This window comes from Phyllobates terribilis, unplaced genomic scaffold (assembly GCF_046119375.1).
Source record: "Phyllobates terribilis strain yellow unplaced genomic scaffold, ASM4611937v1 Scaffold_2__4_contigs__length_985480577, whole genome shotgun sequence".
In the NCBI taxonomy this organism is placed as follows: domain Eukaryota; kingdom Metazoa; phylum Chordata; class Amphibia; order Anura; family Dendrobatidae; genus Phyllobates; species Phyllobates terribilis.
The window spans coordinates 450594520-450610599 of record NW_027362762.1 but is presented as its reverse complement, the minus strand read 5'-3'; the positions used below and the strand labels follow the sequence as shown (position 1 = coordinate 450610599).

General features: G+C 40.3%; 1 protein-coding gene across 1 annotated transcript in view; it reads left to right on the top strand.

Annotated features, from left to right (window-relative positions):
• RPS6KB1 (ribosomal protein S6 kinase B1) overlaps nucleotides 1–16080 on the top strand; it is a 35216-nt gene that overhangs the window by 16675 nt on the left and 2461 nt on the right. The window contains exons 7-14 of the mRNA XM_073665517.1: nucleotides 2505–2605; nucleotides 3777–3867; nucleotides 5218–5308; nucleotides 6297–6404; nucleotides 7982–8044; nucleotides 9613–9690; nucleotides 11312–11419; nucleotides 13468–13580. Coding sequence (XP_073521618.1) covers nucleotides 2505–2605; nucleotides 3777–3867; nucleotides 5218–5308; nucleotides 6297–6404; nucleotides 7982–8044; nucleotides 9613–9690; nucleotides 11312–11419; nucleotides 13468–13580 — 753 coding nt within the window. The remainder of the gene's footprint in view (nucleotides 1–2504; nucleotides 2606–3776; nucleotides 3868–5217; nucleotides 5309–6296; nucleotides 6405–7981; nucleotides 8045–9612; nucleotides 9691–11311; nucleotides 11420–13467; nucleotides 13581–16080) is intronic.

The following is a 16080-nucleotide window of genomic DNA, read 5'->3' as shown; positions in this document are numbered from 1 at the left end:
ACCAGCTGCTTTCTTCAGCTCTTCCCAGCGCCGCTCCAGTCCAGCGCCACCATCTTGTATCCACAACTTCTAACTGACCTGATGGAAGTCAGCGGTAACGGTCACAAGCTCTCTGTAAGTCTGAGAGCCTCATTCTGAGTCTCATAGACATACATTGAGTAATGACTTCCAGATCTGTCCAGCAGGTCACAAACTGCTGGAGACCGAACGGAGCGGTGCTGATAATTTTTTTTTTTTTTTAAGGCAGAGGCTGGTAAGTGTAAGACTAGTGTCATGGACCTTAGATTAGAAGCACCACTCCAGCGCTGCAGTAGAAAAAAAATGTTGGAGTGGTGGTGCTTTAAACTCTTTCTAGAAGGACAAGTAGAAGTAGTGAAAAGTAACCTTTTGGGGAAAGTCCTCCCCCCTCACCCCACTCCCTTTTTTTGACAGCTGTGGTTTCATAGATCCAGAGAAGGGTGGAGATGCATGGAAAACAAGCTGGTCAGAAGGTGTATTTAAAGGGAACCTGTCACCAGATTTGATCTAAGCTATTAATATGGACATACAGGTTATAGACTACTGAAAAAGTCCTACATGTATGCCTCACATCAGATGCCTTGTTGATAAATCCTCTTTTATCACTTTATGTAAGTGACCTCTTCCAGGCTGTGGGTAGGAAGCTGCCTGGAAGATAACTCCGACTCCAGAGATTATTTTACATGAAGGGGGAGTTACCAGTGTGATGTGTAATGGCCGCTCTCTGCTCTTGTGATCTTACTGTAGAGCTGTGTGTGATTATAACTGACATCTGCAGGTTCCTCTCAGCTTCCATCTCACAGGCAGACAGTGGTGCAATATTGTTACAATACAGCAGAGCTCAGAGAGCTGCAAAAAATGTGTTTGCAAGAAGACAAAGTTAATTTCTCTTGTTCTGTGTTAGTTACTTGTCTCACACTGGTAACTCCCCCTTCATGTAAAGTAAGCTCTGGAGGCAGAATTATCTTCCAGGCAGCTTCCTCCCCAAAGCCTGGAAGAGGTAATTTACATATAAGAAAAACGTGGATTTCTCTGGAATAAGACATCGGATCACAGATATCCAAGGTATCATTTTATTCAGCTTCCTATGACCTGTGACCCATATAGACTGCTTAGGGGGGTTGATCCTACTGACAGATTCCCTTTAAAAGATTGGCCACACCTTAGTGCACCGAGCGCCTGTACTTTGAACAGTCAACCTGCGCTGACAGTCCCTTTTAAAGGAGCTTTCTCATAAAAAAAAGCTATATCGCTTATCCACAGAAGTGGTGTTAAATGTATGATCGTTTGGACACTAACCAAACACAAAAAGGGAGGGAGTTACAAAGGCTTTTTTTTATGAATGGAGGAGTAGAGAGCATGTGTGACCATTGTTCCTAATACTTTCTAGCTTGCAGTGAGAGATAATGGAGCAGTTGTCTTACATACTCACTAATGCTCACTACGTGTCTTTAACATCTTTTTGACATGCGAGTTAAAGTGAAACCGACTGCTGATACATGGTGCCCAATCCGTGGGCATCATGTATCAGGCACTGGCTGTATGATCTCAGGCAGGTATGCTGGACTCTGAAACGCTGCGCAGCCGTGGATGAACAGGTCTCTGTTCTTATATGAAGACCATCCTGTGGTTGGGCTTTATACACAAGACTCTGGCTGCCATAGCAACCTATTGACACCGAAAACATTTTAAGGGGTTAAAAGTAGCGATCCGAGCTTTGCTGTATAACAAGTTTCAGGTCCTCTTTTGGATTATAATAAAGATATTACTTTAAATATCGTTTCTTGACCTCTCTGCACCAGCAGTCCTTTATCTTTTAACCCACCTGCTGGATATGGTGCAGACTCAGCCCCTGAGACTGCATTAGCCATGCACCATACATGTACGGCAGATGTCGGAAAAGGTTTAAGAATTAGAAGTGATGAATGCATGTACCCATTGTTTTTTCCTAAGCTGTTACTAGCCAGTGTTTAGAGCACTTAGGCCTTGGCAACATGGACATGTTTTGCAGCTCAACTGATGGATTTTAACTACCAGTATGTAGTTTCAGGTGGACACAGGGGGATGTTTATTGTGTCCATGCCGGCAAAGAAAATACATTTTGGAACACATTGATTTTGCTCAAAAAATTTCATTTTTTTTTTGTTGTTTTTTTTTTTTTTTTTTTTTTTTATACACTGCTCTTGTTAACTCTTTAGAAAAGTTTCCCTTTGAAGGGAGGGTGTTGCCTCTTAATTAAACTTGCCCAATGCAGTTTTCTTCTGTTTTGTGGACTGTAACTTTCCCTCGATGTACAAATAATGCTTCATAAAGGGTTCAGAAGCCCAGCTCTCATTCTCTAAAACATGTAATGCTTTGATGCTAACAAGCTGCGTCGTGGATAGACTTATAGATGGCCAGTGGTGGAATATGACATTAAATGAATATCTTTTTTTTCTGTGCTGAATCTGTATATGAAAGTTATATTATATCTTGTTTATTTTCAGCTTTTACTTGGCTGAGATCTCAATGGCTTTGGGACATTTGCATCAGAAAGGAATAATTTATCGTGATCTGAAACCGGAAAACATCATGCTTAACCATCAAGGTGGAAACACAGCAACTTGCAACTTTATTTATTTATTTTTTATATAGATGCAATTCAACAGCAGTCTGCTTGCTACTTCCGAATTTTCTACATACAGAAGTAATCCCATTCCAGACATTTAACATTTATAGAACATTTCCAGAATATGGGATAAATATCTGATGACTATAAATGACTGATACTTTAACACCCCTTTAACTCAGACTCGGCTTATTCACACTTGCATATTAGAGAACTAAATTAAAGACTTTTTCCATGATGTTACAAAATTTTCTCTAGTGCAGGTTCTAAAATAAGGAAATGAGCATTACTTACCCATGGAATACTTTGCTGCTCTGGGGCCTGTACCAGAAATTGTCACCTGACCCTGCAACGAATTACTGGCTCCAGTGATCACGTGCCAAATATTCCCAACTGCAGTGGTCAGGTGGCTGACAGCTAGGACATGATCACTTTCAGTACCAGCGGAGACTGGGTTTTTTTTTTTTTCGTTTTTTTGGGGGGGGAATTTCGTCAGCATCTTTTAATAGTTTTCTTTGCACTTCCCATTTTCCTCTGTACATGGTGTTTTTTCAAATCTGTCTGAGAATATAAAAGTTTAGTTGAAACGCCTACAGATTATGGCCCTGATTCATCAACCAGTTTACGCCCTTTTTCTGGCATACAATAGCGTGAAATGTAGTTACATTTTTATGCAATTTGTACCTGCAGAGAAGAAAAGTACAATGCAGTGTAGAAATCCTAATAGATGGCACTGGAGATCAAGTTGCCTTCCTCACTGAAGAGGCTGTTTGTTTAACTTTCGAGAGGAACATTACATGGCCTTTAAGTCTCAACTTGGCGCTCTCCACAATAACAAAAGTTCTCTTTTAAGCCCACAGACAGAGGTCTCTTATTTAACCAAATCAGATCTCCTGCTTTCCATTGATGAGGGGCAAACACCACGAAACATGTGTCCGTAAGTGGAGTGTCTGGTCTGGTTTAGACTGCTGTACAAAACCCCAGTCTGGATGAATCAGGGCACACAACGCCAGTCTTGATGAATTGGGGCCTATGTACATAATGTTCTGAAACAATGTGAGCTGTCTAAGCTTTTATAGAAAGAAGCTGTTTTCTGTTTTTGAAAGTAAACCTCTTTTTTGTGTTCTTTTTTTTTTTTTCTTTTTTTAAGGACATGTGAAACTAACAGATTTTGGACTTTGTAAGGAATCCATTCACGATGGCACAGTAACGCATACATTTTGTGGAACAATCGAATACATGTGAGCATTCTATTTTCAATGTGTTTGTACTAGATATACATACTGTTCAAGGTCTTGTGCGGTATAGACAGGGACATCTTGCTTCATGTAGTCAAATGTGGTCTTTGCTGTTGCATTGATTGTTTTCACACACTTTTGATACAGAAATAAAAAAAAATTAGAAATTGTTTGCCCCTATACACATATATTTTCTTAGGCTATGTGCCCACGTTGCATTTATGAAGCAGAAAATTTCTGCTGCATAAATGCAAGTCCTCTCCCGGAAAAACGCATGCGGAATTCCGCACGCGTTTATCGCGCATTTTTCGCGCCTTTATCATGCGTTTTCCACATGCGGAATTGCCTTGCGTTTTTTATGCATTGGACAAAGGCAATTCCGCTTGCGGAAACGCAAAATTAAATGACATGCTGCGGATTTTTGAACGCGGCATAAACGCTGCGGAAAAATCCGCAGCATGTGCATAGAACTTGCGGAATCCCATTGGGGACCATGGGGTGCGGATATACATGCGTTTTTCAAGCGTTTACGCTGCGGAAATTCCGCAGCATATACGCTTGAAAAATGCTACGTGGGCACACAGCCTTAAAGTGGAGACCAGGCGCGTTATGAAAATACCACCTCATCGGTTCCTGGGGTGATTACATATTACTTATGAACCTTTTTTTCTTCCCTCACCATGTTAGTAGAAATAATAAGGAAGCCCTCTATATATGACAGTCAGAGAGCACATGCAAAGGATATTTTTGTTCAAATCCCTTAAATTAAATCTGAAAGTCTACACTTCATCTCAGTTGTTTCATTTTAAATCCAGAGTAGTGGCATGCAGAGTCCAAATCACGAAGATTTTGTCACTCTCCAAATATTTCTGGACTGCGCTGTATATATAATTTATTTTTATTTTTTTATAATTTCTATGTTATAACCTGAAGTTTAGTGAGACCCCTGAGCGTAATAAGGAACGTTCAATATGCAACTAATTACTTTCCTGCAAATCAAATGTCCCTGTAAAATCCACTTGATTTTGTGAATTCAAATCTTGGCAGGCAATCATATCCATGGCTGTGAATTGCTTAAATGGGGAGGGTAGGGCAGATGTAGGGTAGAAGAAGCTTAGGTAGCTAACTTTTATGAGTATACTGGTATAAAATACTGAATTTACTGAAGACTGGGGGAAACATCTTAGGGTTTTCACATAAGGTTAGCCAAACTTTTAAGTCTCCAAATATTTCTATATTGTTACTGGCAACAGCTATCATGGTAACGGTGTAGTTTTAGTTGGGATATAACATTTTGGTTTAATGATGTTGTTGTTTTTTATGAATATTTGAATACTTTGTCTTATTTTGCAGGGCTCCGGAGATTCTAATGAGAAGTGGCCATAATCGTGCAGTGGACTGGTGGAGTCTGGGAGCCTTGATGTATGACATGCTAACTGGGGCTGTAAGTGTTCAGATGTTTTAGCCGCTGTTTTTTTGCTTTTTTCTTTACTGCAATCTATAAAAGTTACTCTGCTTGCTTGTTCTAATGAGTAACAAAGTGTTACCTACCGATATACATGTACTTCTATGTCTGAATGTAATTCTTGCATGATACCATAGATGTGACCATGAAATAGCTGAAATTCCAGAAAAGTTGGGACGCTGTATAAAATGTAAAGAAAACAAAAATGCAATGATTTAGAAAGCTCTTGTAGCAATTTTTTTTATTCACAACAAAACATAAAACACATCAGAAATTGAAAGTGACATATTTTTCCATTTCATTTAAGACACTTCACTCCTTTAGAAGCTGATGGCAGCAATACATCTCAAAAACATCACTTGACAGGTTTAACAAACCGCTGGAAAAGGGGTACTAAAGAAAAACAGCTGTAGGATTTATTTTCAAATAAGTCAGATGACTGTATAAAAAAATCATGATAGAGAGGCAGAGTCTCACAGAAGCAAAGATGGTCAGAGGTTCAGCAATCTGTGAACTGCAACTAAAAATTGTGGAACAATTTGAGACAAAAATGTTCCTCAATGTAAAATTGCAAAGACTTTGGATATCCCATCATCAGGAGAGTATAGAATTTCATGAAAAGATTTACACATTCTGAAGAAATCCATGTGCATAAGAGACAAGGCCTACAGTCAGTATTGGGTGGTATATGGGCCATACACAGGCTTTGCTATGTGTATTACAGCTGTAGCTGAAGTACTTCTCCCTCAATGCCGTGGTACTCCTGAGAAGAGTATCTGACTTGCATTACGGTTGGAAGACATCGCATTCCTTATTGGCAATTTGGCAGCAGAATTTGGTAGATGTCTTATATGTAGGATAAACCTGCTAAATGTACCAAAATGTCACTAGCATGGTTAGTTTTTATGTGGGTCTCTCCACTTGCAGTGTATTTGTTTAGCAAATGTTTTTTTTCCCCCCCCTTCAGCCACCATTTACTGGTGAAAACCGTAAAAAGACTATTGACAAAATTCTTAAGTGTAAACTTAACTTGCCCCCCTACCTCACCCAAGAAGCCAGGGATTTACTTAAAAAGGTAAGTGCCTGTATTTTCACATCTACTTCTGATTGAGATTCACATTATGGGCTCCTTCTGATATCTCATTTACAAGCATTTCTTGTGATTATTTTTTTTTCTTATGGCATTTTTGAAGATATATACATTTTGAAAAAACACCCCATAACCTCACCAGTGCTCTGTGTGTAAACTTTTTTTTCTTCTTTAGACGTTAATATCTGGTGTTTTGAACTAAAAGAAACCACTTTGAATGAAAAACAGTCTGAAGACCATTTCTGTTCATGGGTTCTTTTAGGACTTAAGGATATTGTATTTGGAATCCCATAATCAGGGCCTCTCTCTCTGATCCAGAGTAGAAAGACTCAGCTCCTATTCTTGCTGACTCGATGTATTATATAAACAGTCATTGCTATTCCTATAAATGCTAGCAATGTAATATTCTACCTTCCTACAGCAGTCTCTGTAGTGGAATCTCCTAGCTGGCCAACACTTGCCCCAACAAAGTTGTCTGCTTGCTGGGAGTTAGACCAACGGTAATTAGCTGATCACTGCACTGTTTGCAGCCTTGATGCGAATGACACAACTCCTTAAAAGCAGTGTAAATTCAGCCTAAAAGAGTTCTCTCACTTTTGCCATTGATGTCAATGTTGGAGGTCTGAGCAATGTAAACGAGAATGAAGCGGCAGTAGTGCTAGTGTAGAATGACAATTTGTCTCCTGTCAGCTTTGTTTTCTCTAGAGGCCACTTGTTCAGCCATTTAAGAAAATCTCAATGTTTATTTTGAACCATCTTTACTCCTTAAACAAGTGCTCCCCAAATTTTTTTTATTCTAAACGCATATGTAATGTATATGAACAAAATACTTACCGATCACAATCTTTCCCGGTTTCCTCTTCTCACTCATTGGAATTCCAATTTTCCTGATCACACTGAGAGTCGTGTGAGCCGGAAGTTGCTTTTACATTGCAAGCATTTGGAGCATTGTATTGATGCTGCATAAGCTTGTATTGTAAAAATGACTTCCAATTTACACACAAACCCTAGTGTAACCTGGTGAGTTGAAATTCCAGTGAGTGAGAAGAGAACCGGTGCTGGAGCCGGGGAAGACCGTTATCGGTAAGTATATTCTTACACTACACTACATACATATTAACACAAGTTTAGGAATTAAAATATTCTCTGGGGGGGCTTTAAGCACAGGTGTATTATGGGCCTTGAGGACCAAGACATTTATTTTAACTTTAGTATCCCTGCTTTCCAAGCGCCGTATCTTATTGTCTCCTTGATGTATGTATGAAAGCTTGTTTGTTTGTGTAACAAGTTGTAGTTTATTGGCAATATCTAGGGGTACAAATAATATATTAAATAAAGGCATCTTCATATTCCATTCAATTTCTTTCACAAACAACTTACCATGTTGTTCAATAACAGAAGCGGTAATACTCATCTTACCAATAACTTGACGCTTCCCTGGTCCTTAGTTGCTGTTCCCAATACTCGCCATCTAAGAAGTACTCTCTATTGCTACTGTGTCCATGCGATTTTCCTGACATGATTGTGTTCTTTTTTGTTATGTTTTTTTTTCCCCCTGGAAGCTGCTAAAAAGAAACGCTGCCTCACGCCTTGGAGCTGGTATTGGTGATGCTGGAGATGTACAGGTAAAATCTCATTCCTTATGTTTTACTACAAAATGGCTATCAAAATAAAGAATGCATTTACATTTTGGTCAATGAGCATACGTTTTCGGGAATTGAAGTGTTGGAAGGGATGTATAGCTGACCTTGTAATTTGTGTATAGTGCAGCAGAGTGCTTCTCTGACGACTACTTTTTCCATGACATTTATGCTTTATTTACTTTTCAAAAGGCTAGTCTGTTCTTAAACTAGGAATGGATTCTGTCTTGCCCAAAGAGTAAGACGTTTTCCACATAGTAATACATCTGGCACTACATATTAGATAAGTTGGACAATCCTGGGTTTCCCATCTTATAAACCTTTTGTACTATGCTGCAATGGTTCTTTAAAGATAGCCAGCAAAAGAAAACTTGCACTTGTCACTTTGAAGGCCGGATTAATCTGACACTTCATGTTCTGTAGAGGTCACTATTCATAAGTTATCTCTCATCATCACAGTTCGCTTACCAATGACAGATAATACCTATTTATGGGTAACACAAGATTCACAATAGGTAATGTCTGAACTCACCTTTTCCCTCTCACTATGTAGTAAGCTTTGCACAGGTGGCAGAGCATACCTGGAAAACTCTCCTATGAACATCTCCAGTCCTTACGTCTTGTGGTCCATATGGGTATTAATGGATGTCTCTGAATTCTGTTAAAGCACCACGCAAGCATATTTTTTTTTATTTCAGCGCTGCAGTGGTGCCACTAATGTAAGTTCCCTGACCTTAATATTATACTTACCAGCCACTGTCTAGTAGCTGTTCCCGGCGTTGCTTCAGTCCTGTGCTGCCATCTTGTGACCACAACATCTGACTGAACTGAGCGGAAGTCAGAGTTAATGGTCACAAGCTCTCAGTATAAGTCTATGAGAGCCCTGTTGTGGCTACAGAAGACAGACGGGAGTGGCGCTGATAACAAAAGAAGATGGCAGTTGGAGAGTATAATACTAGGGACATGGAGCTTGGATTAGTGACAGCACACCAACAATAAAATAAAAATTGCTGGAATGGTGCTTTAAATGAAGTTCAGTCAGGGTGGATGTACCTTAATAATGTACAGAATAATTATAATATTAAAGGGAATCTGTCAGCAGGTTTTTGCTACCTATTCTGAGAACTGCATGATGTAGGCAAAGAAACCCTGAATCCAACAATGTATCACTTAGTTTACTGGGTAATCAGAGCTTTTAGGTGTGGCATGAAGCAGAGCTGAGAAAGCTAACCCTTCCCACACCAGGCTCCGTATATAAAGTGTCTATAAACAGCTTATCACAGAAGTGGGTGAAGTCAGATGAGGCCATTATGAGCTCCTGGTGCTAAAACAATCATTTCAGGTAAACAAAACACCAGAGCTTGATAAGAGAGGCATTGCTGAAATCTGTTACCCCTACAGCATGCGGTCTTCAGATTACATAGCAAAAACCTGCTGACAGATTCCCTTTAATAAGATATGACAATAATAAAATTAAGAAAAAACATTAGAAAAAATGTCTGGTTTTAATTAAAAAATATACATTCCCTTTTTAATGTTTAAATTTGTTTTAGGCTCATCCATTTTTCAGACACATTAATTGGGAGGATCTCTTGGCTCGAAAGGTGGAACCTCCCTTTAAACCACTTTTGGTAAGTTGTAAATAAAGGATTTTGTTTTAAATTTTTATGGGGCTAACAGTTTCTGTATGTGAATAATGCAAAATGCTTAATTGTTTTAGATTACCAATGGATTTAACCCCTTCCCAACATAGTGTGTATTATTACGTCCTATGTTGGGTCACCAAATATGGAGAAGGCTTTGGAGCTGAGACAAAACCATACCCTGCTGATGCTGGCTGTGTTATACATCTGGCCTTTGTAACAGCCGTGACCGGAACTTGCTGTGACACCGGCATTTAAATGATGCGAACACAGGGTGCTTATGGGTTGTCATGACTGACTGGTCTGCTCATGGCCTATTGTTGTCCTACTGTGAAGCCCATTCTTTATAGGAGAATATAATTTTCCTTATATACTTCAATGCTGTTGTGTAGCAATAAATAGAACTAGTGATCATAGGATGAAGTCCCCCAAGGGGACTAAAAATTAAGTAGAGAAAAAAAAAGTGTATATATAAAACTTCGAGTCGGGCCATTTTTCCCTAAGAAAAAAGCATATTTGATATTGCCGCATCCGCAAGAGTCCGATCTATCAAAATATAAAATTGATTAACCTGACCAGCACTCTCGGTAAAAAAAAAAAAAAAAAAAAAGAGCGCAAACTATATATTTATATAAAAACCCCAAAATTGTCTTTCACTTATCAAACTTCACAAAAATCAGAAGAAAAAAAATGCAATAAGCGATCACAATGTTGTATGTAACCCAAAATGCTATGATTAAAGAGTTCAGCTCTGTATGCTAAAAAAAAAGCCCTCATTCAGCTCTGCTGATGAAAAAAAAATGTTTTGTGGCTTAGAAAATGGCAACACAAACCAATTTATTTTTAATATTTAATTAGCATTTTTGTTCCACTTAAATAAAAAATAAAACTTTGTATAAGTTTGGTATTTCCATACTCGTGCTGACCTTGAAGAATGATGTTGCCAGGTCATTTTTATCACACAGTGAACACCGCAAAAATAAACAATGGGGAAACTGGGCTTTTTTTCACCATTTCACTGCACCTGGACTTTTTTCCTGTTTTTTATTTAATTACATGATGCAATGGGTGTTTTCATTCCATGTGGAAGGAAAAATAAAATATATATATATGGCTTTTGTAAAAAGGGGAGGAAGAAAACAGCACAAAAATGGCTATGGCAGGAAGGGGTAAGAAACTGACAATCTGAAGATTGCATTAGTGCCTTTTGTCTCTTTAGAGGCTACAAGTTTACAGTCAGTTTGTGACTGCAGACTTGTGAATCCTCACATTGCGCACACTGCTCTCTGTGAGGATTCCCTGATGCCATCAGCGAGTGGTCATGTGACCGTAAGTATGCGATTTGCATACTTCCACATTCTTACTAGACTGTATCTGGCCTTGCTCAAAGCACTTGCATAGAGCAAGGCCGGATTCAATCTAGTCGGCATGGGACCGCAGTTCTGCAAATCGCATACTTGCAGTCACTGGCAATGGAGAATCCTCACCATGTGCGTTGTGTGCCATGTGAGGATTCACAAGTCTGCAGTCACACAGAGTGACTGCAGACTTGTAGTTTTAGACCAAACAACCCCTTAAAGTAAACTTTTTTTTTTTTTTTCCTGTAAAGCAATCTGAGGAAGATGTGAGCCAATTTGATTCAAAGTTTACACGACAAACCCCTGTAGACAGTCCAGATGATGCCACGCTCAGTGAAAGTGCCAACCAAGTATTTTTGGTAAGTTAACCCCTGTGAATGTTCGATTTTGTCTTAAGCACGGTTTCTCCCTCCCCACAATTCTTAAAGGGAATCTATCAGCAAGGTTCTGCTATGTAACCTGAGAGCACCATGATATAAAGGAAGAGAGCCTGATTACAGCATTGTACTTAGTAGGCCAATGATAGCGAACCTTTTAGAGACAGTGTGCTGAAACTGCAACTCAAAACCCACTTCTTTATTGCAAAGTGCCAACACGGCAATTTAACCTGAATACTGAGGTTTTAGTTTAGAAAAAACAACTGATACAGAGAGCAAGCAGGGGGCAACAGAAGGCAGGAATATGAGAGAGCAGTAGTGTTGAGCGAGTATGTTCTGTCCGAGTATGCTCGCCGAGCGAGTATTTACAGCTGCTCGGTGATATGTTTGAATCGCTCCCGTGTGCATGATTTGCAACTGTTTGACAGCTTTATTACATGTGAGGAATGTGTAACAGTCGCAAATCATGCACACGGGAGCGAATCAACCATATCACCGAGCAGCTATAACTTCACGGAGCTCGGCCCGATCATACTCAGCGAAGGGTTTATAGAACATACTCGCTCAACACTAGAGAGCAGGCATGGGGTATCTGTATGTGTGTATAGCACACAATATATTTTAGTCAATGTAGGAGGGGGATAGGATCAGAGGTCAGCCTGGAATGATCAGAGCAGCAGTTACAGGACAGTGTTGTTAGTGATTACAAGCTGAGATTTAGTGTCTGCTCTGAGCTCGCTGGTCGGTGCAGTGTGCGGATGAGAAATCTTATACTGCAGCGATCAGCCAACACAGAGCTTCAGACTCGCCATCACTACATCGCAGCTAGTAATCTCTGACAGGGCCGCTCCTGTCACTGCTGCTCTAATGACACAAACAGCAGCTTGAATTGATGGTCGTTGACTACTTACCCCAGGAGATGAGTGTAGTTCCCAGCCCTGTGTGCAGATTTTCTCCACAGGCTGAAAGCGGGAGGCTGTACTAACTGAGGAGAGGACCAAGCAGAACAGGGAATCTGCATCCGCACCACTAAAGAAGGTAATGCTGCGTGCGTGCGTGCCTGCCTGCATACACTGAGACACAGGCACTGTACGTTACAACAAAATAAACTATTTAACATGCAGCCCAAGAGATTCGGGGCAGTGCACTTCTGATTTGGGCACAGGCCCCGAATCAATGTGCCTACTGCCTAGCGATGCTCCTGGTGTACACTGAGCGCTGCTCCGCTACCTCAACCCCGGCGCAGAGCTCCCCCAGCAAGCGCCAGTGCGCGATAGTGCGCTTGCTCACAGGGAGGGCTCTGCGCACCCTCTGGCACGTGTGCCATAGGTTCGCCACCACTGTACTAGGCTGTGTTTTGCCGTATCAATATGGTTAGTGATTTTTCAGCAGGAGATTATCACTAGAGGACTAGGTGTCTTGTGCATTTTGGTCCAACCACACCCTGCACACTGATTAGCAGCTCTCTGTCACTGTACAATGTACACAGAAAGCTGTAGTGTGAGTGGGGGTTATATACATCTCAACATCTGAGCTCTGCTCAATATGCTGCAGAGAAAATTGTGACCCTCCTAACTGCTGCACCCAGTAAACTAAGTGATACATTGCTGGAATCGGGCTCTTGATCCCTGCCTCATGGTGCTATCAGATTACATAGCAAAAACCTCAAGACATTCACTTTAACAAATGATTGTTTTGAAAGGAGCATATTTGAGACAAGTTATAGTATAAAAGGCATTGACTGTTTGGTAATGCATTTTTGTTCAGAACACTTTATAGGAAGAATCTCAAGTTTTAAAAGTGATAATTTCTTTCACAATTGTGCATATAAATGTTTTTGAGTACTTTGAGTACAGTAATAAGGTTGCTGACCTTTCTTCACTCCCAGGGTATCCTTCACTTTCTCAGCAGTAATACTTCAGATATACTCCTTGCCCAGTATGCACTTGTAATTTTTAGCTGAAACCCATCAATTATAAGGAGAAAGTATCTGTTTACTTGTTTGGTAACCATCTGGTTGTAATCTCTAGGGATTTACCTATGTGGCTCCTTCTGTACTTGAAAGCGTAAAAGAGAAGTTTTCTTTTGAACCAAAAATTCGGTCTCCTCGCCGATTCATTGGAAGCCCAAGGACGCCTGTGAGGTAATGTTGTTTTTTTAACTCCATAAATTCTGTTTAGTATCTTTGCTTATGCATTAATTTAGTTAAGAAATATATACACACACAACGGTGTATCATCACTTGACCAGGGCCCACAATTCAGATTGTTTTATCATACTGTGTTACCTGGAAGGATTTCCTTGGGTCACAGAGAAAATGACATTAGAGTAAGTCTGCCTCTTCTAAATACTGATTTAAAGCTATCTGGGAATGTTAAAGTATGTGCCTGGAACTTTTTCTGGCCTACAAGTTCCGCTAAGTGCATAAATGCAGTGTGCCATTAGCCTTATACTATGTGTACACAAGGTTTGTGCCATTTACTGGGGTGCATGTTGCCAAATAAGTTCATGGTCTAGAGACAGGATTTTGAACTGTGTTTTTGGGGTGACCATCACTGATAACTTAATGAGACTCTGTCAGCACAAAATAACTGTTCAAACCAAGTACAGGTGCTCGGTGCTTCACAGCAGGGCGACTCATTTATATACACTTTCCCATATACTTGGTTTCCATCTATCTCCACCCTTTCCTGGCTCTATGAAGCCAGAGCTGTCAATCAAAGAACAGGGGGTGGAGATTAAGGGAAAACCAGCAGGTGTGAAGTCATCCTGTGTTGACAATCCCTTTAAAGGAGACCTTTCACCAAATTTCTCATGTTGAACTTGACACACGATGTAATAGTGGCTGCAGAGCGGAATATAAAGGTTTGGGGTTTTTTTTCTTTATAACTTCGCTTCTCCTTTGTAGAAATATTGGAAATCAAAAACTTAAGAGTCTGGCCCCAAACTAGTTAAGTCCAAATGGGTGTTAGCAGAGAGTTTTCACTGAGAGCATGTACTTCTTATCCCTATACGATGCTGGCCAATCATAAGCAGGCAACAACGCTCTGGAGGAAGAACACGCCGCACCATAGCTTACAGCAGGTTTCTCGGTGTGAGATAGAATCACACTTACGCTGGCTATGTTGGCAACTTGTACTTGCTCTGCAGTGAGATCAGGGTGTCTTTACTTCTTTACTTTGTGTTGCTCCTGCCACGCTCCCAGTGCAAACTGTCTAACACATACTTGAACTTAAAAAGAAGTTAACTCATTAGGTCCCAAATACTTTGATTGCTAATATCTCCGCAACAAAGAGGTGGGAAAAAAAAGGGTTGTATTCTGCTTTGCAGCCACTGTTGCAGTGTGTGTGTGCAGTTCAGCATGAGAAATTTGGTGAAAGGCCCTCTTACAACCCCTTCCCGACATGGTGATTTTCTAGTTCCCGAGCCCGCATCAAAGTCAGGGAGCCAGCTATAACTATATGTTATAAGTCGGTAAGGGGCTAAAAGAGGATCTGTCACTAGATTTCACAATAAAGACTACATATACTATTAGGCCACACTCACATGTTCAGTATTTGGTCAGTATTTTACATCTGTATTTGTAAGCCAAAACCAGGAGTGGAACAATCTGAGGGAAAGTACTATATGTGCATGTAGCCATTTTAAAAACAAGTTCATTTCATCCATATATTTACATGGTCAGACTATTCCTCAGTTATTGAGAAATCAGCATTTGAATTGATATGCAAATGAAGCTGAAGAACTATTTGTAGATCTGAAGCCTCTTTCACTCCAGCTCTATTCCACACCCAGCATCGCTTCCTCCTTCTGTGTGACTGACAGCTTCTTTGACTGAAGTCACACATCCTAGAAGTGGTCAGTCAAGCAGGAGGAGGCGTTGATGGGCGGGGAATAGAGCTGGAGTGACAAAGGCTACAGAGATACAGCCTCGTTTGCATATAAATTCAAACACTGATTTACCAATAACTGGAATGGATTGGCCAAGTAAAGGAATTACTGGACTTTGAAAGAGCTAAATGTGCATATAACTAGTTTGGGGTGTGAAATCCTGCTGACCGATTCCTTTTAAATAGATCACTGAGACCTAATAAGATAGGTGTACTTTATACAACCATTCAGACACAGATTTTTAATCTTTTTGTAAAAGTTTGGCTGCCTCATATTAAAGGGGCTATCCAACACCGCTCACTTCCAGATCAGAAATGAGTGGTGCCGATGTCGTTACAACTCCAAACACCTGCCGAGGCGCTTGCACAATTGCCAAGTATTCTAATGAACAGGACATCCTTGCCGATCGTGCATGCATCTTGTCAGGTGTGTGGGGTCGTAATGCCAATTGGTACCACTCAACTTAAAGCTCTACCTGTAATCCTTGGGTTATGTCACTTAACTGTGTCATTTTTGTGCTCCTGTGCTTACTTAAACATCAAAATTGATTCCAGCAAACATCTTATTTTGTGACGACAAAGAGCCTTTGAATGTGCATAAAAGGAAAACAAGAACATCTGTTGCTCTTATTCATTCTCGTCTGGACTATTGCAACTTTCTGCTAATCAGTCTCTCTTACTAAACTTTCCCCTCTCCATTCCATCCTGAATGCAGCAGCCAGGATCATATTCCTCGCCAATCGCCACACTGAT